The sequence below is a fragment of the Chelmon rostratus genome, chromosome 7 (genome assembly GCF_017976325.1).
Source record: "Chelmon rostratus isolate fCheRos1 chromosome 7, fCheRos1.pri, whole genome shotgun sequence".
Lineage (NCBI taxonomy): Eukaryota > Metazoa > Chordata > Actinopteri > Chaetodontiformes > Chaetodontidae > Chelmon > Chelmon rostratus.
Window position 1 is genome coordinate 26248129 of NC_055664.1, and position 24591 is coordinate 26272719.

General features: G+C 43.1%; 2 protein-coding genes across 5 annotated transcripts; both read right to left on the reverse strand.

Moving 5' to 3' along the window:
* Positions 1 to 383: 383 nt before the first annotated feature.
* LOC121609004 (heterogeneous nuclear ribonucleoprotein L-like) lies at positions 384 to 12449 on the reverse strand. Of its 2 annotated transcripts, XM_041940498.1 has the most exons (14): positions 12333 to 12449; positions 11362 to 11477; positions 10829 to 11066; positions 10044 to 10129; positions 9714 to 9810; positions 9132 to 9204; positions 4278 to 4310; positions 3556 to 3627; positions 2955 to 3202; positions 2175 to 2296; positions 1736 to 1937; positions 1512 to 1569; positions 1275 to 1385; positions 384 to 1005 (listed from the first exon to the last, which is right to left on the reverse strand). In XM_041940498.1, exons 1-14 carry the CDS (start codon positions 12408 to 12410, stop codon positions 947 to 949), a joined length of 1593 nt encoding a protein of 530 aa, XP_041796432.1. In that variant the 5' UTR covers positions 12411 to 12449; the 3' UTR covers positions 384 to 946. The 2 variants fall into 2 exon arrangements, with proteins under 2 accessions (XP_041796432.1, XP_041796433.1); XM_041940499.1 differs by lacking the exon at positions 4278 to 4310.
* A 538-nt stretch (positions 12450 to 12987) lies between these two features.
* Positions 12988 to 19807, reverse strand: srsf7a (serine and arginine rich splicing factor 7a). Of its 3 annotated transcripts, XR_006006985.1 has the most exons (9): positions 19589 to 19807; positions 18308 to 18538; positions 17847 to 18023; positions 17617 to 17703; positions 17002 to 17043; positions 16668 to 16712; positions 16074 to 16172; positions 14583 to 15113; positions 12988 to 13778 (listed from the first exon to the last, which is right to left on the reverse strand). XR_006006985.1 is itself a non-coding variant. In XM_041940996.1 (8 exons), exons 2-8 carry the CDS (start codon positions 18526 to 18528, stop codon positions 13727 to 13729), a joined length of 723 nt encoding a protein of 240 aa, XP_041796930.1. In that variant the 5' UTR covers positions 18529 to 18538; positions 19589 to 19807; the 3' UTR covers positions 12988 to 13726. The 3 variants fall into 3 exon arrangements, 2 of the variants coding, with proteins under 2 accessions (XP_041796930.1, XP_041796928.1); XM_041940996.1 differs by lacking the exon at positions 14583 to 15113; XM_041940994.1 differs by having other exon boundaries at positions 12988 to 15113.
* Between the last annotated feature and the right edge of the window lie 4784 nt (positions 19808 to 24591).

The window sequence follows — 24591 nt, forward strand, 5'->3', positions numbered from 1 at the left end:
TGTAATGTAACGCAGGTAGTGTAATTTCCACCTCCGTCAGGTCTGCAGTGTTGCACCACTAGAGTAATTAATTCTGCACATATGAATATTCACGGCTATTTGTACAATACACAAATCAAGTCTGTGCTCCAAAAATTCTGTTTATAATGCAATTATCTTCATTTATTTTTTTTACAGTTCAACTTGCTGTTACAGTTTTTCTCTTGATTGGCCACCATGGTTCTGTTATGCCCCCCTCCAGGTAAGGTAGTGGAGTTTGTTTTACCCTCAAATCTGAAAGGTGTGGGCATCAGGCTGACAGCTAAAATTGACCAGTTCTAAGTCAAAACCACTGACAGAACTGACAGGAGCACACGTTAAACGGTGAAGTGAGAAGAACGGCACAGTAAATTCAACTTTGAAGTGATTTTTTTTATTTTCTTAGAACAAAACAATTCTCCATCTGCATATCAGCCATGGAGACGCAGAACTGAATAAGTAGCAATTAAAATAACACAAAAGAAAAGTGAGCTATAATAAAAGTTTCAAAAGACAAATCTTATACAAAACCACGTTGTCCACTGCCACTGAACCACCTGAGCATAAAACCAACTCTTTCAAATTCAGACTCTCTAACATGTCAGGTTACTGTATAAGCATAATACAAAAAGTAAAAAGGACAACTTCATATTGAAGACACACAGGTACTGATACACTATAAACCACATCTGGGGGATAAATATCAAACATTTGAAATGCCTGTTAGCATTTGTTAAGTCTGTTTAATATACCAAATATGAGGAGTTTGCACTTTAGGGATCAATTGCATTGTGAAAGGTATTATTTCACAGTATTTGAGGTGTTCTTGAACATTTTCCCCAGGTGTGTTGCAAGCAGTCATGGTCAAAGTACATGAGAACATAGGAATGGTGGACCAGTCTTCGTCTTCCTGGCTACAGGGGTGCGCTCAGTTGGCGTGCTGAACGGTGGAGAAGCACAGTTTGAGGGTGTAGGGGTAAGGACCAGCTAGAAAGAGAGAAGACATTATGGGCTTTTAGTCACAGACAGCAGCACTGTGGAAAAAAGTGACACCTCCTTCCATCCGAATTAGGCAATCGCATTGACACAGTGGGGGGGGCTGGCCAATCAAACATCATCAACATCATCATCAGACTCAAAGTAGCCAAAACAACCCGCCTGCACAAACCCTTTTGCTTTTACTTCTAAAGTCAGGGCTGTTTTCAGTGTGAACTCCTGCTCAGCACCAGAGGCTCAGGTGAGGGTCTCACACATACCTGCGTTTTTCATCTGGTAGTGGTTCATCATGGCCAGGGCCTCCATGGCATCATTGATGGACTCCCACTCCAGCAGACCTGAAGCACTGCGGTCACTGGGAGCTGCACCGCCTGGTGGTTAGAGGGGCAAACAGGGGATGAAATTACCACCCACCTTCCAGATACACAACTATCACTTTGTGTGTTCAGACTTAAAAACCAAAATGTAACTCAATCAGGAGAATCCAAGCAGCTTACTCTTTCCTGTGAACATTTTGACGTTGACGGGGCACTTGACACCAATCTCTTCACAAATCTGTGAAGAGCACAACATTTATTAGTTAGTGCATGCATAACAGCTTTGTACAAAAAATAACCGTTTCAAGCTTTGATGAAAATGCAGCAGATGCTGGGACAATTTACAGGGAAAAACTTCTCATGTGACACCAAAACACACATCCACACTTCCTCTTTCAACTGACCTGAGAGAAAACCTCTGGTGTGACGTCCGGCTGGGCGTTGAAGAAGTGCAACACGTTGCTCGGGTGCTGGATGCGGTTCTTGGCCGCCTGTTCTGGTGAGGTGAACCGGTTGTTCCTGGAGCCGTGGAAGTCCTTGAAACTACTTGTGCCATCTTCCAGCTCATAGCACTGACCGGGTACGATGGCTTGTTGCTTGGACACACTGCAGGGAGAGATGATTATCAAATTTAATTTTTAATGTATAACTGTATTAATTCACATGCTAGGAGGGACACCAGGAGGCTGGAGCCCTGACATTTCTGATGCCCTACAGAGGAGGAGGAGAAGTATGTAACTACAACAACACTAATTTGTCTCATTTTCACAAGGCTTCAGTAGTTCATGCTACAGCACAGCTTCCTTCTGCTGGACGACAGAAATGCTTTTGAACTGAACTCACCACACATTCAGTCTCTGTGCAAAGAGAAAGTTGTTGTTGAGGTGAGTGATGGCGCGGTCCACCGCATAGCAGTCTCCCATTTCCACCATGGCGGCCCCAGGCTTACTCTTCATGAACTTAACCTACAGACAGTGACAGAAGACAGAATTGACCAGTTTTCTACATTACAGTGCAGCCCTGCCCTCAAGAGACAGAAAAAAATCCATCTCTAAACATGAACTGAGAGGAAGGCTTGGAGTAAGTGTGTGTGGTCATTGATACACTTTGAATTCTGATTTTCCACTTCAAAAATGCAGCAGAGCTCCACTCATGTCACATGGAACACCAAATCATTCCTGTGTTAAAATGCATCTGTTTTCAGCTGATCAGCCTTGTTTTAGTCTAAATGTTACATTTCATATTCTTTTCTCTGCTGATAACTTCAGCCTGATATTTAATGCTGAAGGATATGGCTCCCCCCAGTGTCACAATCTGGAACAAATATTGATTTGCTTCCTCACACTCACATTCTGGACGATTTCATCTTTGCTCTTTAAAAAAAGTAAAAATGTGTATTACATGTCCTTCATGAGCGACATTGGGCATTTTTTCTGTACATATCACGTTGATCAGAGTTCATTTTACACTGATTGTAGGTGCGGCTGCCACTCTGTAAATATAGCCTGGTTCTCTACACAGATGTTTGCCTGATGAAAACCTTGCAGCTCAATGCACTGCATCAATAAAACTTCCAGTTCCCCGTTGCAGCAGAAATAGACCCATCTTCTCTCAGATACTGACCCGCTCTACGTTGCCATAGAGACAGAAGATATTGAAGACACGGTCAGCGTTCATCTTGACAGGGTCCAGTCCATACAACATGACAACTGGAGACTCAGCGTGGCCACCATACTCTCCAGGGGGAGGGGGAGGAGGTCCGTAGCCTGGCCCGTAGCTCCTTCCTCCGCGCCCTCTCATCGGTGGACCCATGCGGCGTCCCTCATAGGGTGGAGAGCCATAGCTCTCGTCGTAGCCATGGTAGCCACCTCCTGAAGAATGAGGCAGAGAGCAGCAAGTGAGAGGACAGACTAGTCACGCAAGGCCAGGTCAACTCGAGGGAACGGTTTATCTACAAAACATGGTCACTGCTTGAAGAAAAAGATTTGGTCCCTGGATCATGAACACAGCACACGCAGAGACACAGCAATACGTTACTGCCACTGTGTGGAGGACCTATTTATAAACTCTGACTGCTAACTTAACCTAAATATATCAGGTTTAATAATCCAGAGTGCCTACACAGAATATATTTCAGGTTGTAAGACAGGAAAGGCGAGCACAGTATTTTCTATCTGCATGTTTCTGTTGGTTTTCTTGTTCCTCTGGGGCGTGAGAGACTTACCGTACTCTGGAGGGTGGTCGCCCAGCAGAGCAGGCTGTCTCTGACGCTTGTTGGGGTTGGCATTCACATCATCTACGAGAACAGGAAGACAAAAGAAGAGGTAGAGAAACAAGAAGTGACGGATAAATATGACAAGAGACTGGAAACATGACTGCAACCTCTACATGACATGTCTGAGCATTTAAGATATGGCATCATGCTAAACTGACATTTTGATGCCAAAGTCTGCCTGAGATTGCACATCAGAGTAGACAAATAATTTGTCAGGGTAACTTTATCAAGGAGTTCAATCAGAAATTAGTACTTGAGACAAACATGCATTTTAAGATTGATTCATCTTGCCTGTAAGAGCCATACAATCCCCCCCCCCCCCCCCCCCCCCCCCCCCCCCCCCCCCCACTACACTCCAGGCAGACTACAGTCAAACCAAGTAGCTATAATGATCATAGTGACTGATCTTTGTGTATTCAGATTAGTTCAGGGACATGGGAAGGGAGGCATGGGGATGTAAAAAGGACTGACATAATTACCCTAAAGCACAAGCCCTATTAATCAGAGAACATCCACAATGGTAAAGTCATAGAAAGAGGGACGGGGGAAATGGCAAACATGAGGTGGATGCTGATGATCTAGGTGGAAAGTAAGGGCATCAAACAAAGTCACTCTGGATAAGCATCACAAAAAGCTAAATTTAAAAATAAAGTTTGTACGCTCACACACACCTGCATTGCTCCCATTGCCATCTGCATCACCATCTGTACAGGTACACAATAATCATACACAATCAGAATGGAAGCCAGGTTAATCAAAAGTACATTGTTTCCGGGCAAATGTGAAATGACCCCACTTAAATGTCAGGACAGTGCAGTAAAACCACTCACGACAAAGCTGTCTGTCCTCATCTGGGAAGTAAATGCAGACAGAAGCTGACTATAAAATGCAAATGGCTTGGTACCAACCAGGCTCATGCAAATTCTCAAAGCAATTTGTCAACCAAAATATCAAAGGCAGCTTGTAAATTTTGGACACCAGCAGCCACTGTGGCTGGTGGGTGAAAAGCTCTCCTGGCTTTGTGATGCTTGTAATAAACAGGGTTTGGTCATGGGTCAATCACATCCTACATGAATTAATATGAAATTCACACCCTCCAGATTACAAACATGATTCAATTCCCAAGTGTGAGCTATCACTCAAGTCCAGGGAAGCACACTTAGATTCCTGGTGGCTGTAAACTGCCAACAGAGGGAGCGCCAAGACATAGCGAGCAGACATACAGCAGGGTTGAGTGACATTAGAAATACAGGCCCCGACAGAACCACAACCATCACCCTCTTCCAGAAAGAAAGATTAAGCCTGTATGAGGAAAAAAAATCGAGTCATGTCAGTCTTGTGTGGCGATGTTGGGTGCTGGGCTTTGGAGTCATGTGGTGCTGTGCAGGTATGTTCCCTGAGGGACTCGATTTACTTACTGCATGCTTACAAACAGTGGGAGGAAGATATTTGCTGCAGCAGTTCCACCACTCTCCACTCAATTCATTTCATCCCATACTCCTATCCATTTCCTCTTTTGGGGAAACAACTCTCCACCTCAGGATCGATTCCTGGTTTTATCAAGTTGAAATGCCCATTGGGGGGTTGGTTGGCCGTTTGGCTGGCGTTTCCATCCTTTTTGTTCCTTTTTGGAATAGTCCGCTTAGCACCCACTGGTAGGCCTTGAGGCTGCCATAGAGAACATTTCAGTTGGGAAGCTGGCTCCTCTTAGCCGCAAATTGCCAAACCTGCATCACATGGAAGGCGTTACACAGGTTCTAGAGACTTTAAATATTGAGGAAAAAAAATTGCACTCAAAAAAAGGGATAGCTAAACAGGGATGCATGTAGTAAGAAAATCAGAGGGGGGAAAGATGAGGAGATGAGGAGAAAGAGCAAGAGAGAAAAGCTGAACTCCATGTGGGAGGACACACATAAGGGGTAAAACCAAAAATGGGCCTGACTGGGCTCTGAGTGTGCTTGATGGTGTTGTCAGCAGTGTCTTGTCTTCATCAGTTGTCTTGTGTTGGTTCCAATGTGACTGGCTACAGCTCGAGTCGGTGTACGTCATCTATTGGATCAGTTGGGACGGCGTCAGCAAGTGTCGGACAGTGTGTAGCTTGAATGTGATGTTTTCACGTCAACAAGCGTGACGAGCAGTGCGGCCCACGACAGTACAGGACGGGCCACGGCTTTAAAAAGTGTGATCTTGGTCGACTGGTCAGTATCAGTATGCGTCATCTGTTGTACTGAGAGATGTCTGTCACTACCTTCTGTTTGGGTGGATGCTGTGTCTTCTCTGGTATCAGTCTCCATTTGGTGTAGACAGTGGATGGGTAGATGCAAGCTTTGGCCTGCTTCAATGTATCACTCGCTTGTGTCTCAAAATGGGTAAGACAGGAAGAAGGGACCAAGTAAAGCTCAGTGCCCAAAACTCCCCGACCCTCTAGAAGTGTGCGTTGTCTTCGTGGCTCTTGTGCTGGAGTGCGGAGATGAGGAATGAGTAGTATATCAGTCCTACATCGTCATGGTGAATGGATGGTGTCTTGTAGTTTATCCCCTTGTGTCTCGGGGGACGTTTGGCCCTCTGTATGATAGTGGTTGTGTCCTCACTGAAGAAGTGGATACTTGAGGTGGTGGTTGCTGAGTGGTGATGTTGTCAGCATGTATCTGCCTCTCTCTTAGCACATATTCCTGTGCATGCTTTTTGGACTTGCTGAGATCACAGATTTATCACAAGAGTTACATAATGTTGCAGACAGCCTGTTTACTGATGCTGGTCTATGCCTCTGTTCTCACTTCGCAGACAAATCACACTCAGCTACAGATAAGACTGTCAGTCTGACAGTTTGGTCACTTTGGATTTTTTTATATATCAAATCTATTTTGGCTACACTGAACAGAAGAAGTTCGATGACATTGGAAAAGACCAGGATCAGTATTGGTGGCAAGGAAATGTGATTGCCTTCAAAGTCAAAGTTCAAATACATGTTGCCTGAACCGTTACCCCGAACTTAAATGATAGCACTATTACTGATTTAAGCTAAAGAAGAGTACTTTGGGAACTTTACTTTGATGTAGTTCTTTTACCCAAGTGGATCCCAAAACCCTGCAAAAATTAAAGGTGTGGTGAGGAAGGCAGGAACAGCAGATACTGGCTACAAGTTTGTGTCTTCATGACTGAAATATGTGAACAAGAATACTAAGAGGTACATTAAAAACATTTAATAACACCCTTCACTCAGCTGTGTGTGCAGACGACAGCTCGTCTATTATCGGTCTCAGGGACAGAAAACTCGTCTACACTCAAAACAAATTACCACAAATCCTGATTCAATCTCATTTGTCCTTTAAAATAAAATCAGACACACGGGCTTCCAATAATTAAACCACCACAGAGTCAAGTTACCCTGTTTCACTTTTTAAAAGTGCCATTATCATATTCTGTGATAACAGGGTTGTAGAGCAGAAGTGTGGCCTTCTGTTACAAAAGATCTTGGTCTCGCTGAGAATATTCGATTAAATAAAGGCTATACACAAGAGCTGATTTTGGCTCTGTCCTGTACTTTACCTGACGAGTGAATGCACACTATTGTTAGCAGTAACTTTCCCAGGGGAACTACGGCATAATTTATAACATACTATCAAAGAGACAGGAAGAGAGGAAGCAAGGCTGTATAGAGGAGGTTGACTCCTGCAATAATTACAGCTCATGTGTTCAAACTGGATACACGGGCCAATAAACTGCAGCTGCAGTGTTTCTGTACGCAATCTTATCAATGACCCAGCGAATGGAGGCTAACTGGCTTCTCAACTTCTGCCAGTAAATGTACGTGTGTATTTTATCACAGAGCAAATCATAATAATAATCAAATGTGCCAACGTACTTGGCCCCATACTCAGCACATTTTCTTCTCATTGCGATGTGGATAGTCTGAATGAAATTACCATTGAACATAGTGTGTTTAATAAGAGTTAGTTATTATTTTGACACATTTGATAATAACTCTATTTCAGCATCATGTGACGCATTTCCTGGTTTGATACAGCTGTTTACAACATTCAATCAATTAACTTGAACATACTCTTGTAAACTAGGGTTGGGGCACAAATTCAGTTCTTTTAAGTGTACTGTCTGAATTGCTTCGGTGCCACCAAGCACTGATTCATGTTAAATCAATCTGCACCAAATCTTGGTACCCGAGAAGGCATCTGGGTCAGCAAATAACTTGAAGTAGAGAAAGAGAGTGAGACTTTGTCAACCCTGGAGCTTGTTCATGTCACAGTGAGTCCAGGTCCAAAAGCGGTCCCAAGTATGGTCATACTTTTCAAAACTTTGCAGTGCAATACGCAAAGCTGGCCTGGGCAACATGTCTACCCCGAGGACACACCTGGTCAAACACCAAATACTGTCAAAACTAAAAGCTGAAGAGTGTATACCGTGTTTGAAAAGCCTGAGAGCCAAGCCCCCCACAGCAGCCGCGGCTAACGTTAGCACACCTGCTGCCAGGGCTGAAGAAGTTTAACCCTTAAAACACGACAAAACGTCAAGTGAGGCATCGACATCTTCAGGTAATTAATTAGGTAGTTGGATAAATTGTTGTTGGAGATAAATGGGCTTTACTGCTTGACTGAGTCCGAAATTCCTTACCAACATGCCATTTAGCACAGTAAAACAGTATGTGAGATTTTTTACTATGTCCAAGACCTTAGTATGAAACCAATCGTATGACAGTATGCAGGATCGGTGGTAGTGACTTAAACAAATTAATTTTGTTACAGAGAGAATAAAGTACAAAAAAGGTACCACTTGTTATCAGTATTGGTTCGAATGTGAACTGTAACACGGCCTCTCCTTGACATCAGTCTTCCAGTGGAAGGGGGGCACACACAGTCACAGTTGGGTCAAATAAACCAGAACAACTACATGCCACAAGGAACAAGAATGTTCAAGATATAGACGAGCCAACAGTTTCTGCACATTGTGTGCCTTCGTCCAACAAAGTGGCCAATTATACATCTTGAAAAGTGCAGTTTATGTTGCTTGAGAGTTGCCTTGTGTGTTCATGCGTTCCTGCCATTCCCACCACACAGTAGAGTTCACTATTTAAGCTTTAAAACATTTGGCTGGAATTGTGGGTATCCATTTAGCTTTTCTGATTTCATGTTCAATTTATTGATGCCCACTTGTCTTTGTGGTTAGATCGCTATGAACCATCTAACCTGAATATTATTCACATCATTCCCACAATTTTCCACAACTTCTCACTGCTGCATACGAACCCTGACCGAAATGTGTATTGTTAAGATCCACAGCAACACTTCAGTCATAATGCCACATTTTCTTACCTTAATACTATATTTGTATATTTGACATAATTTAAAATCTATTTAGTAGCATTATCAATGAAGGGTGTTGCTCCATCTTCCCAGCAGCCTGCTTGCTGAAACTCCTCACAGTGGCAGTAAGGGTGCTTAACAGTATCAGGCCTCTAAGCTACAAAGCTCAGCAAATGCTCGCGAATGTTCAGGTGGTTAAGGTTTTACCTGGGCCTCCAAGGTTGGGGTTCGTGTAGTCCCAGGTGTCTTGGTCATTCTTGAACACATTCAGGCGAGTGGGCTGAGGAAATACACATTTGAATGCAAGCATGAACATATAAAGTCTCAACCTGGCTGAAAATTGTATAGCTATTTATACATGGAGTTTATTCATGGTCCAGATATAACTGGGCCCACAGCAGCAGTGTTATAGTGTTTCAGGACACATGGTCCATATAAATACACATACAATATGTTAATCTGCTTTTCCTGCCATTAAGTCCGGCTGCATACAGCCAGGGTGAAAAAACTGCTCCAGTTTTCAATGACCAGCAAACTCAGATGGGCCCATTTTATCTTAAAGCCACCATTTAGTGAGATTTCACATGAAAATCAGCAGAAACAGTAACCTGCAATTTCACTAATTTGTCGAGACTGTGATGAGACGTTATGTCAAATCACAACAGTAACATTTCTAGCAGTTATTGTGTTGGTCTGCATTATAAATGTATCGTGTGTGTTTGTGCTGTTCTGTGTCCACCACACCCATTTTGTTTTGAACACTGACTGTGCCGTGTCCTGCAGTGATACCTTGGCATACTCGATCTTCAGCGTGCAGCAGCCAGAGTAGATGTCTGCTCCGTTGAGCGATGCCTTGGCCCGCTGGGCGCTTTGCACAGAGTCAAACGTAAGGACAGGGTTAAGGACAAGACTGGGAAGTACCAGGTTATCCTAATGATGAGCATTTTGAAACACGCCTACATGTTGCAGAACATTTTGTCTAACAGGTTTGTACAGGGAACAGGGTGCTTCACACGGACGTAACAACTACACCAACCACCCTTCTGTTCATTCAGAGTTAGAACTTGCACGAAATCCAGCAGTATGTGTTATTTTTTTGGAAACTGTGGAAAAGGATATTCAACCATCGCCTGGACGCCGTTCTTCCTGAAGATGACAATTCTCTGGACAGGCCCACAGTTGTTGCAGATAGTGTAGAGGACATCCTGTGAAAAATCACCAAGTTTAAAAATATACACAGTCAAAGTTACAAGTTTACATATAACTTTGGGTTAGTTGGTATAGTTTGTAGCCCCCCTTGCTCACACACTCATTTTCACTTCCGCCCACAGATTTTTCTATTGGGTTGAGTTCAGGGCTTTGCAATGGACACCCCAGTACCCAGTAACCATTAGCTTTGCTAGTGACCAAGTTTTAACTTCCTGACAGGTGTCTTGAGATGTTGTTTCAATATATCCATATTATTCAAATACACCCACGGGTCCTCAGCCATTTGACTCCAACAATGTCAATTAGTTTATCAAAGGCATCTAAATCCATTACATCATTTTCTGGTATTTTCCAAGCTGTTTAAAGGCACAGTCCACTGAGTGTATAAAAACACACAGAGAGGCAATGTTAAATCAAAGCGAGCACAAAAACCATCATGGCATATGTAATTGTACCTTGGATTAACACGCAAACCATGGCAGAGGCTAAAAGAAGCACTTAGTTTACTGTGAATACTCAAAGTACAGCTAAGAATCTGTAGGCATCTCACAATTTGAGTTGGACTCTGGCTTTTGTTTCCTCACACAAGTCTTTTTTTAGACTTTTTTCCAACTGTTTTCTAGTCTGAATGGTTTATTGAGAAAATTATCTATGATGGCCCACAGTATAAACCAGGGAAAGCTCTTTGCATTTACCGTGGTGATGGGGTAGATAGGATTCATGATGGTGAGCAGAAGAACATTATTAACACTTCTGGAGTCGTCAGAGTCTCCGGGCCTGGAGATCTTCTGGCTCGTGGAGTAGTTGATGAAGGCTGGGTGGCCGGCGATGTAAACCTGGTTGTCAGCAGCATAGGTCACGGCTGTGGATGATCCATTCATGTCTTCGTACTCCACCAGAGCCTGACGCTTCTTGGGCATCACAACCACATAGCTGAACAACAAAAGCAGTTAGCATTTAGATGAAAAGGCAGATAATGTGAGCTCAAATAGACAACATTTACAGCTAGTTGTTTGTCAAAACTATATTCTAAACTTGCTATTTTGAGGTAAAAGGGTGAAGTTGCTACTTAACCAAACCTGCCATAAGCCTAACCTTAATCTGTGTTAAAATCCAGGTAATAGACTACAAAGTGTAACTAATGTGCAGTGTAGAAAGGACGCATTTCTTTTCACTACTATTATGAACAGATTTTTAACACACTAATGAAGCTGCCATCTTTCCTGACCTGATTGCTCCAAATTCTTGCAAGGCCTCCACAAGGTCAGCCTCCGTAACACCGTCCACCAGCCCCCGGACGTGAACCACCACAGAAGGAAGGGTCTTGTGAGGATCTTCATATCCCTGTGTCAAACAAAACATATAATTAGCAAACAGCTCAGTGTGAACATTGTCTTCTGCATGTGCACACAAACCACTTCTGTTACAAGCTTGTCTGCCCCTTTTTACATCTGGCCGGAGACGACAGATAAAAATCATTTTCAGATCCATTTTTCTGACAATCGGTGAGCATTGTCCCAACTATGTACTCACACTAATAAAATAAAAATAAAGCAAAGAAAAGGATCAACGGTTTCTTTACTCAACTTGGTATTTTGAGTGACAATTCAACCCAGAGAAATGAACCAATAGCGCTGGGTGACGGTGGGTCATGCTCGCCTTAAGGAGGTTGGAGGATTAATTGCCGTATTACGTGTATTGTTTAAATGTTTAATTTATGACGCTTTCCTCCAGATCTCAAGAAATATTAGTTTAATCAAGAGTGCATATAAAATAGCAGCTGATTTGAGGCTGACCAGTCTTATCGCACTGGTTAAAATATGTAACGTTAGCTCACGGCTAGCACGTTGCTAACCGGTACTAGAACAAAGCCGGGCACAGGCGAGGCCCGGCTGGGGAAACCGCCCTCAAACGATCCCATTCAGACTGCACTGCACCGGCGTAACTACGAATTATGTTTCGAGATAATTCCCTGCTAACCTCACACATATAATATGCAACGTTAAATTGACAAAGCTAGTAAAAAGATGAGTTATGCACAAGAGTTAACGTTAGCTAACGTTAATGACCTGTAACGCGTCGTGACACTTTTTCCCCAACACGCATTTGAGTGAATCAGTTTCTACCAAGAACACTGAAACCGTGTCTGTTCTGCAACCCGAACTAATCTCCAGAGCGGCTCATACAAAAACAACTCACCGTGGCCATTCCGTCGGTTTTCTGTCTTTTCGTTGCCCTGCCGTCTTCGCTGTAGTATCGGTTCGCTGCAGTAGCCATGTTGTCCCGCTTAAAAAGGATGGTGGTAGTGACGATGAACTGAAATGGACGGAAAAGTCAAGAAAACCGAGGCTCGTGCATCCACGCCCAGAACTACTGCACCGTGTGCTGTGATAGGCTCAGGTAGCTGTCAATGTACTTGTGGCTGGAGTGACAGCCAATAGGAGAACAAGAAGCGTAAGCACACACTAACTGGCTACTAACAATGTAGACAAAGCATCTGTCATGTTTATTTTAAGGTCTATCAGCGGTTTCATGCCGCCGGCCAGGGAAATAATTCTTAAAACACCTATACATTATAAATGTAAAGTATGAGGAGGAGTACTGATGACTTTGACTACTGTTCTTTTCCTTTGGTTACCGTTTTGCAGTGAACCATTAGCCAAGAAATAAGAAGAATGTCGACATTCTTTTGTATATTAATCCAGTGTTACCACTGTTACTACAAATATGTGTATTGAAACTGATATCCTGCAGACATCTTCCACAGTAACATTTGAAAAGATCAGGACAGCAAATATTTAAGTTTCACAAGAAAAAATGTACAGGAAAAAAAAATACAATGAGACCACTGAAGTATGTTGAAGAGGTTTATTGAAAACTAAAACTGCCACTGTCTTACCATATAAGCCAGGAACAGAACAAAACTGCCCCAACGGAAATCAAATTGAAGCACTGTATATATTTTAAAATCAGAACTCACAGGTCAGAAATGAACACATGGGGAAAATCTATCCAACACACAGTGAAGCCGATCAGGTTCATAAAAAGGGCAGTGCAGCACAGAAACAACAAACAGTAGGAATGTGACATATTTAAAGCCATGCAGGCCAGCAACTGTCTCCTTATGCCACCGTGAGTGCAAACGTTAAACAGCATTTGAACTCAAAAGTCAAACTGTCGAGCTATACAAAAAAAATACATCACCTGCTTTCGCAAAAGGGAAAAATATTCTAAGGTCCAGAAGTTTGAGCTTAGGGAATAAAAGCACTGTTTCAATGCAATCTCACCCTTAAGAACTGCATCAACTGAGCTATCTTCCACTGCCATTTACTGTACGACTGCCCAAATCACTGCTAAAAGTCAACTGCAACATACATCAAATGAAAACTGATTCATGTCTGCTATCCTGACTCTATCTGAGGCTGCACAAAGACGACAGTCCTGGGGAGAAAATTAAACTTAAAAGACTGGGACTAGACAGAAAAGTACAAAAAAACAAAACAGCTGCTGTAGGCTGTAAAAGCAGACAGGGTGCAGGGATTGAGGGTCTCTTAAGGAGAGCAGTGGGGGGGGGGACTAATAGTCTTCTTCACTCAGTCGTCTGCTGGCGAAGGGCTTCGGTTTGGGCTTGCTGAACGGGAACGACTGAAACAGAAACAGAGGGGGGTTAGCTTGCCACAGGGGAGGATGGAAAAATGATCAGAGAAAAAAAACCCACATTACCCAACATCTTAATACACTGTATGTGAAATACATGACTGTGTGGGCGCTGATATTTGTCAACTGTCTGAATACTTCTTTTCACCCTTCATGTCAAGAGACACTAACTTTTATCTGTGTTTCATTCATTTAAGGCAATTTATCTTTGTATATCTGAGAAATAACTTCAGGGTTAAAAGCTAAATGCATAATTGAACCCTCCAGGCCAAACAAACACCCATTCAAACGACTGACTCAAGTCTTTGACAGTGTCCTCACCTGCATCTACAACAGATGGTTATATTGATTTCTGCTCTGAGGAGAAATTTAGCACTTAATCCTTCAATAAGTACTAACACAGAGAAGGGCAGCACAAACACATGGAAACTGTTCTACACCATGACCAGTGAAGCGACTGCACTTTTCAAAGCCACCATTATTACTGTACTTAGCTTGAGTATTAAAATAAATACTATCATGGTAAAGCAGCTTAACATGATAATGATGCTGCTACATATCTGACAAAGCCTCCTCAGAGATATAAGCCCATTAAAATTCATGTTGCCTTCCTCTCCTGCACTCAAACATCCACACACACACACACACACACCCACACATTAGTATTCTGAGCATGCTTGTTAAAAGGCTCAACTTTAGCTCTAGTATCACCAGTTTCCCAGACTACATCAAGCCTGTGCATTTTCTTTCACCATGAACATGAGCTTGTCAGGGGGTTTGATTTTTGGTTACCTTTGGAGACAGTGGCAGAAACAACAAGTACAGAGAAGCGAAGGATGAAAGGACTGAAGGACGGATGACTACAACTTGGAGAGACACTGCGCTGGGAGGCTCTTGAAGACTGATCTCTCGTCAGCTCTCTTTCTCTCACTTTCAGAAGCTAAGACAGAGGCCGAAGAACTCTGGTAGGTAGGGGGGTCTGGTAGGTAGGTAATGGGTTAAAAATCTGTGTGGGTCAGCCCTCTGGTGCATCTGAAGGCTGGCTGGCTGGCTGGGTGACTCTAGTAGAACAACTGTATGTGTGCACGGGCTGATTTCGTCTGAGCGTGTGCGTCGGTTGAACAGACGGTCACCCATTCACTGTGGGGAGGGTTCGGTCGGTAGGTCGACCTCTTTCTCGCTGTCTAACACCAGATGCAGGCGAAGGCTGATCTCAGGTCAGCGCTTAGTCACCCTCCCGCAGGACGTACGCACCGCCAGCTGGCAGACCCTGGGCCTGGGATCAGCTGCGGTGTCAGTGCAGTGCTCAGCTCCCACCACACGCTTTAAAGAAAATATGAAAAATAAACAAAACTGCTGCAAAGATGCTTAACGTAAGTCACACCAAAGGTGTCGTTTTGTCTGATCTCAGCTAATATTTTTATATTAATATATAATATTGTTCTTATTCTAGCCAAATTCAGAATAGGGAAGTAAAAATTGAAGAAAAATCAAAACATTTACAATGCTACCTCTGACCATCATTACTTAACACCTGTCAATCCAATAATTAAAGTTTTCTCTCTTGCTCTGTCAGCCTAAATTCATTTATTCAGAATAGAATAGGGCTACACATAAGGTGGGTGAGATCAAAGGACAGTACAGAGGATCTGGTTGCATTTCACTGGATTTAGCTGCTATGAGTCTGAACAGTTCACAGGCTGAGCGGAGACCATCTGTCATGTGCTCTCTTTTCAAGACCAAATGGGAATGATAGAGCGTAGAGCTACCAAGAGCTGGAAAAGAGAGCACAGGAGAGAAGTCTAATCTTTCATCTAGATGGGAAGGCCTGGTTCACTGGCCTCTACCCCTCCCACTCCACTGCTGGACAACAGCGGCGGCGGCAGACATGGCAGAAGATGGCGATCTCTCTGTGTCGAGGATGCAGAAGGGGCTCGCCGGTCATCCATCTCCCCGTCGTGTGGTGGTTGTTTGGTGGCGACATGATGCTCCCGGGTGGAAGGAGGGTCTATTTAACAGTCACTGCCTGCCTACGATGGAGCACCTAGCTCTTGCTAATAAGATAACTGACCCTCTCCTGGATCACTATGGTCTGAACAGTGATATCTAAAATCTATAACAGCTGATCTAGACCTTCCCAGAGCTTCTGCCTACTGAGGTGTTACATACATCTAGAAAGTCTTGGTAAAACACTGACAACTGGCAGGACTAAGCACTAGAAATTTATTAAACAAGCCTAAACCCTGTTTCAGTAAACAACAGACTTCTGGACTGAGAGTTTACCTGTTCCTCTTGTGGTTTGCTGACTGAGATCGTGAGCGGGATCGGGAGGCAGAGCGTCCTCTGGGTGCGGAGCCAGACCGGGACCGAGATCTGGAGCGACTGGAGAAAAGAAAGAAAGTATGTTTACGTGTGAAATATGGTCACGATCTGCCTTCTGGTCCTGAGTCACAGTGTTGAATAAAGGCCAGAAAAGTGTTTGATGTCACAGTGAAGTTGACCTTTGGGATATAAAAGTCATCACTTCATCATTTTATCTACATTTGTGTGAAATTTTGACATAATTAGCAAATGAATTGTCGCGTTATGTCCAAAGGTGTGTGTATGAGGTCACTTTGACCACCAAAATCTAATCAGTTCATCCTTGAGTCCAAGTGAGCAGTGGACGTGGAGCGCTGACCTGCCTGTCAAGCAAGCTGGCTGGCTGGCTGACCCAACACTGTGTCAGGGTGTTCTCCATTTCTCCTTCAGAGTTCCGACATACGATAAAGCTTAGTACTGCCAAAACAGTTTTAATTTGTTTGGTCACCAGGACAGTGTGGTTCAGGTACAAGCTGTATTATTGGGATGTGAAAACCTGCAGACCACACAACCTACCTTCTCACTGGAGTCCTGGACTTGGAACGGGCTTGGGAACCAGACCTAATGTTGCAGGGAATAAAATGGGTTTAATTACAGCTATGGTGGGAACTATGGCAACAGTATCTAACGTTAATGTCCAAAACATGACTGCAGCTGTACTCAATTGTTCCTTGATGAAGGTAATTATCATCTGTCCTGTCCTCCAGCAGTTTCTGCTGCAGAACTGGATTAACACGACGCTGACGAGGAGCAACTAAATCTCTCGCATCTCTCGGCAACTACACAAAAAGCACATGAATGAATGTTCTACCACAACAATTAATCACAGTTCAACAAGCTGTATTCTCACCTGCTCCTGCGTCTGGAATAGGATGGAGATCTGCGACGGCTCCTGAGAAAGAACAACAAGAGTCACAATAAGGATGAAACCAAGTCTCATCTGTTGGACTGACTGACAGGCATTAAAAAAAAGACAAAGCATAACCACTTATCCTTTGTTATTCACTGTGAAAACAACTCTGTGCACAGCTATATGCATGTTAAAAAAGTCTTGTAATGATAGTGGCCACAATTACAGTTTTTAACCAGAATTTAAATGGACAAGCTCATTCTCATTGGCAAAGTGATTTAGGTATCAATGTGGTTTGTTGTGATTTTCTGTGGTTGGAGGACATCACCTGTAGCTCACACCAGTACATTCAGGCTGAAATGCAAAAGCCACAGCACACTTTAAAGTGATGTTAGCTACAAGTGATATCTTCAAACCCTGGAACACAAGACCAAAACTGGACAAACCACAAAGTAAGTTCCCCTGTGTTCTGGATGAGTCATGCTTTTTAAATGGTACCTGCACATTTGCACCACTAATTACAGAAGTTCTAACGACTCCGTGCCTTCTTCACAATGTAAACCACCCACCACAACAAGAATTTCCTGTTAATATTTCACAAGGTGTCTGACGTACCGGCTGTGGCTACGGCTGCGGGAGCGAGAGCGATAGCGGCGTCCACGGGACCTGGACCTGGACCTAGAGCGAGATCGAGAGCGAGACCTGGAATGGAAAGACAGACAAGTTTGTCCCCTTTCGTCTTCTGCTCTGATGGTACAAGATGGCAAATACTGTTTGCATCAGAAAAATAAATGATGAGCATGTAATATGCATGGGAAAAAAGTGCATCATGTGTATTTCTTCACCTGCTGCGACGACCTCCTCTCTTGCTAAACCGGTAGCAGTCATAGGCATAGTGGCCCCGGTCTCCACACTGGTAACACCGATCATTGGGGTCAAACTGGCGTCGGCTTGGGCGCCCACGGCCTTTCCTGGAGAGGCCTGTTGACATCTCCACACGAACACGAGAACCACAAAGAACCCTGAGGAGAAGACAAGTCAGTAAGAGAAGCCAGAGACCTACAATGTTCCTGATTCAGGAGGCAAGGGTTTGAATAATCTAGAGTAAATTACAGTTTCGTCTTCTTGCTTCCCATAACATTTGTTCATTTCAGTTTATTTTGTCTATTAGAAAGCAACACAAACACGCCTGAAGTGTGAAACGTTGTAGATGGGATCTGTAAATGACACAGTAGTGGATAATTTCATGCCCTTGTCTTTCTTTGTGAAGAATTCTGAAATATTACAAGAATATGTTACAACTTACTTTCCATCCATGCCTTTCACAGCATCTTCTGCGTCTCTAGGATCCTCAAACTCCACAAAGGCAAACCCCGGTGGGTTCCTGGCCACCCAGACGCTTCTCAGTGGGCCATAGTAACTGAACGCTCGCTCCAGCTCCCCCTTGGCAGCACCATTGCCCAAGTCGCCCACGTACACTTTACAGTCAGTAGCCCGAGACGAACTACGGGATGAATAGTACGACATCTCTCCTCACCTGTTGGGAGAAGCAAAAATGTGTTTACAGTGGAGAAAGAAAATTACCCTGCAACTATTTAGACAATTATTTTCGTCATTTATAATATTAACATTTAAGATGACAAGAGATCCTAACAAATACATTTAGCAAATCCTTTTGTCCAAAGCGTACACACACACACACACACACACACACACACCGACCGATCCTCCATATACACACAACCAGAACAGCTGCTGGTTTCAAATTGCAGATGTATTTATAGGGAAACTTAATTAATGGAATATATGTTATTAACATATATTACATGTGGGAAACAATTCCTTTTCGTGCCGTTAGATAAATCATAGCTCGCCGTCTGCAACAAAACAAACTGTCTGGAGCTGGTGGAGATTTTTGGAGGACACGGGTGGAGGAACGGCTTGAACGCATCTTGTTTGGGAGCTACGGTGCAACAGCAGGTGCAGCAGCGCCACAGCGGTCCTGCAGCCTGTTCGCGCGCCAAACGCGACACCGCAGGTCTCTTTATGGCCAGAACAATCATGCCGTTTCAGCTATTTTCGGACCACATATCATCTGTGTCCAGTACATTCACAGACAGGGCCGATTTATAATACATGTTATTTGCATAGCCGACACCATTGACCGCTAACGGTAGATACAGAATCGTTGGTGCTGGTTACTTATTAACAGGGCACGTGTTGTTATGGACAAACAGTCCAGCAGAGGTCTATTAAATCTTGCTATTGTGACTATTTACGACATCTGATACCAACTGCGGACACATTGTTGTTCACTGGTCCGCTTGAATTAAACGATACGCGCGGATCCGTCTAAATTATGAAACTTATCCAACGTTGGTCAAGAGGACCACGGAGGAGCGCCGTTTCTGGCCCAATAAGCTTTCTTTAAATGACAATTCAATGACGGGAGAGCTTTCCATAAATAACAGTTCAAATCAAATGCACAATATGCGCTTAGTGTACACATGTAAGTGATTATATCCAGGAATTAGACGAAGGCCATGCTCCCCGCCTGCTCATAAACAATGGCGCCTGCACGCGTTACCTTCTTCCGCTGCTCCGTTGATTTCTGATTCAGCTCCAAGCAGAGATTAAATTCAACCGACTCCAAGAAAAATTAACCGACCAACCAATGAACGATTATTTTACAGAATGAATGAGCTAGACGGCCACTCCGACGAACATGAACATTCCTTCCTCGTCTTTCACATAGGTTGACCGGGTTAACCACCAGCACCAAAATCCAACCTCACGAGCCAACCACGTGACATCCGCATCTGCGCACTAAGACTCAAAAGGCGCAGCTGGAAGGGAACATATTGACACTTCCGTTGCACGCTTTCAAAATAAGGTGACCAATCGGACACAAAAGAATTAACAAAAATTCATTTTAAACCTTTTCCTGTGGTCACAGTTAGAAATACCATCACCACATTCTTTAGTGAGAATAATGAATATATTCATACTGATTATCTGTATTGATGTACTATTTATGATCAAACAATATGAATCCATGCACCGCTTACGCATTCTAAAAAAGCCCTCAATGTAGCTATAACCGTATACGTTTATCGCACCAGTAATCAGGAAGTGCAACACTTTTAAACTCGTCAATACACACAATGGTATGGCACTACTTCCGGTGATTTTTTTTCCATGCACAGTGACCGAGCTGAAGATATGAGTGACCACTGGAGGGCAGTAAACACCTGCCACTATGAATACCCTGTCGTTCATTATGATTTATTACATGGGACAGAGCATCAGCTGTTTGATAACAATAATGTTCATTTAAACAAATAATCAGTATGAATACTTTTACTTATGAATTATATTTTTCCTATCAAAGAATGTCATTTCACTATTTTTTCTGATTCATTTGTGACCGTGTCAGTTTAGTCACCATATTAAAAGGTTCTTGTTTGGGAATGTTTCCATTAGAATTAATAGTTAGCTGCCCTGAATGCACAAAGTTACTCACCGCATGAATGTATGTAAACTCTGTATTTCCACACAATGCGTCCCACTATTTTACATGAGAAAGTGTGCCTACATGTGATAAGAGCAATGCACCAATTTGATGTTTTCTCCTCTGATACAATTTCCAATTACTGTATCAGGTTTTTGGCTGATACAGAGTAACAATCCAATACAAGTGCTCTAAAATCCTTTTAAAAAAACAGAATACCATCACTACTTAGAACTTATTTAAAATAGATGTACATGTGCATTCATTCACTAACATGCACTGTAGTCTTTTGAGTTTTGTAAACTGCATTGTTACAGTGCATCAGCCTCATAATGAAAGACAGAGCATCACCTTCAGCTTGTGTCACACATGTAAAACCCACAGATCCTGCTGCAGTTTGACTGTTGCTGTGTACAGACCTGACAAAGAGGGCTGGGCATCACTTCACTTGTGTGTGGCCCCCTTCTCTTCTTATTTCTCATGGGCCAAACCAACCTGTTGAACTAGACTGGGCTGCATTGTTTCACACCAGTTTGTAAATGTTTGTCAGTAATGATATGAGCACATATTTACTATGGTTTACACTTGTTGCACTTGGCTTTGCTCTGTTTAATTCAGTCCAGGTAACGACATCATCCCTAAACCTGTTGATTTAGTGATGGAGAAAAGCAGCAAATCCTCACATTTAAGAAGCTGATTTATCTGTTGGTAAATGACAATCGATTATCAAAGTCGCTGCCAATTAATTTTCTGCCTATCAACTAACTGATTTGGGTTAAAGTGCAAAAGCACAAATTTAAATGAAGTCATGACAGGCTGATGTGTTTTGCCTTCTCTCCGGCACTGGCATGAATACCCAGGAGTCCTGATCATGGTGTGTGTACGTGGTTGTGCTCTGATGGGTGGATTAATGAATGGGCTCAGTGGGGCCCTGAAGCCAAAAGCCTCGGCATTAAGTGACTGGTGACATTTCTTGTTGACAGTAATCAGAAGGTGGGTGTTCTGAACATTTGATTTTCTATTTGTTGCTTCGGTCCTGCTCTTACCAAGTGGAATCCTCTTCATTTTATTAAAATGTTTATTTTTTCCATCCATGTTGGGTTTGACTGCTGTACATTTAGAACAAAAATAAAGACTCAGACACGTTATGCCTTGAAAATAAATGAACTATATTCCAATAAAGGTCAGCTTCACTTGATTAAAGGCCTTCATTTTCTTTCGGAAACACATTACACCTCATGCCGTTTTCTCAAAAACAACTTGTCATTTTTTCTAAGAATTTATTTTCTGCATTTCATAAAAAACTTAAATATCATCTTCAGTCAATAATTTATTACAGTATTGAATAAATGTTTATGTCTATCACAAGATATTGTACTAACTCAGTCATTATTTCCTTACAAAGCTTCAGGCAGAGAGAGAAATTTTCATCATCACAGGAAAAAACTTCACAGAGACACATTGAAGAGCAAGACCTGGGGGGGAGCATATGGGAGAAGAAGAAGAAGAAGAAGAAGAAGAAGAAGAAGAAGAAGAAGCTGAGAAGGCGAAGGAGAAGAAGGAGGAGAAGGAGAGGAGGAAGAAGGAGAAGAAGAGGAGGAGGAGGAGGAGGGGGAACACTTACACAGAGATATCGTACACCAACAAACAAAAAGGTGACCTGGGATGTTGCTCATTGCAGACGTAACCTTGACACAACAGAGCACACTCTCTTTTCACAGCTCGTAAAGGTAACGGAACAAATAAGCAGTAGACACTGAATCCAGAAATGCTGTGTGTGTGTGTGTGTGTGTGTGTGTGTGTGTGTGTGTGTTTGTCTTCAGTTTATCTGTATGGAGCTGTGGTTGTGTCTGTGTGTGCACGTTTTATTTCACAAAGAGACTCTGGTGTTTGGGATTCGAACTCTGGGGAATCAACCCGATAAAATATGCCGATAGGCGTCCATCACGGTAGACCATGCTGCTAACACATGTACACGGGGATTCATCATGCATCTGCAGAGGAACACGGAGGGGAAGCAAACACAGACACACACTGGGGGAGGGCGGGGTGAGGAGGAGAGGCCGGATGGGGAGGCATCACATCTAGCTACAGAACAGCAAAGGCCGAAGCCAGACAGTTAGTACAGAAGTTCATGGAAACGTGGAACATTGTTCGGACATTGTAGGCAGTTCTGTTTCTGGGTGCTGAGCCACACCTGGGTCACATCTGAGCTGGTCCGTCCTGTGCCCACCGGTGCTGATCCTTTTTTTTACCCTGTTATACATTACACAAGAGTTCAGCAGACCTGTGTGTGTGTGTGTGTGTGTGTATGTGTATATGTGTGTGTGTAATCTTGGTCCCACCTGGCGGTTCAGTGAGTCGACTACAGGTAAAAGCTACGACCCCACACACACCACTGACCTGCCTCACAGCCGCCATTAGTATCTACAGAAAGTCCCTCTTTAGCTCGTGACAACCCGAGACTGACAGTTATACTGGCAATGTTCCACACTGTTTCTTCATGTAAACATGCTACTTACACTCAAAAACTCCTCCTTCGAGAGAACTGAATGAAGAAATGTACGCTGGCAGAGGGTTACAACAAACTCCGGAGCAGAAAAAGATGTGACCCGACCTCTCGTCAAAGCTACTAACGAAATCAGATCTTTTAATATTCTTCTGTATTGCACATCGAAACCACACTCCTTGAACTAAACTCCAAACTGCTCGCCTCAAGGACCTGCGGCACAGCTTATCTATAGATAAATAATCTTCTCGTAAATAAATAAATATCTGAATAAATCATCTGAAGAGGAGGAATATACGTAAGGAACACAAACACAAACAGCGGTCAACGTACTCGAGTAAATTAGATGGGATTATGTTTGGTTAAGATACACGACACTGTTCGAGCAGTTCAAAGGGAGCGTCCTCACTCTGGAAAATATATCAAAATCTAATCCACTAAATTCAGTAACGATGTCATCTACACTACCAACTGTATATACTGATACTATTCTAAACGTTGTTTAGAAGTACAAAAGAATCTACCTCGGCTATATCTGCAAGGAAAAGATACAAAATCGGTTTTAGAAAGTTTACAAAGTATAGTTAGTTAAGGGTAAACGAATCGAATCTTTCTGATATAATCGTGTATAACAACAAATTCCACTTGTATAGCACTTATCGTTTGTGGGTGAAATGTCCACTGTCCTCACAGAAATGTACGTAATGTGTGACTGCGGCAGTGAACATTACAGTGATAACGACGCTGACCGTGATGTGTCGACACGGTGAAGCAACAAGAGGAGGACGAGGCTTCAACACTAATAGTTAACTTCATACGACCGGGTTGCTGCACCTGCTGTGGCATTTTCTCATGCACTGACTTTTCAGCTTCATGCAGGAAGTGACAAACCTGAAATGTTGGCGTGTAAATGTCACAGCGAATCAGAGGGTGTCTGCAGTGTTTTTTCACTGCTTTGCATTCTGGTTGATTTTTACTGTCTGTTTAGCAGCCAGAAGTTTCAGTAGCTTGTGCACATTTTACTATGTGATCCAGCTCTGGGATGCAATACTTAGCAACTCATACACGCCTTGAAGGGCAGCGTTTTCTAATGTGTTTTCCACTGAAAACAGCCTAAGCTACGCTACTATGACTATAGAAACTGTCTTTGATTTACACCTATGATGATTTCTGTGGATCCTGCCCACTGTCTGCAGAGCCAGGCATGCTGCTGACCTGCAGACTGTAAACAAAGTCTGGAGGACATCACATAGAGCTCGGGTAGTTCTTTGAAAAATGCGCAGAACCTCCATTAAAATGGGAGGTAATCTTTAGCATATCTGGTATCTATCGGGCTCTAAGCACAGACGGACGGGCGGGGGTAAATAACAACGATCCCTTCCCACAGGACAGATGCGGTGGTTTCACCTGGATCCAGTGTTACACTTGAACTTCAGACAGTTCAGAGCTTCCCTTCACGTATTGCACACTAATAGTTTGTCGACAAAAGAAGGAAGAAAAACAGAACACAGTATATTAAAGTTACATGAAATAAAGTGCAGCCTGGACAGTTTGTACAGCTGAAAGCTTG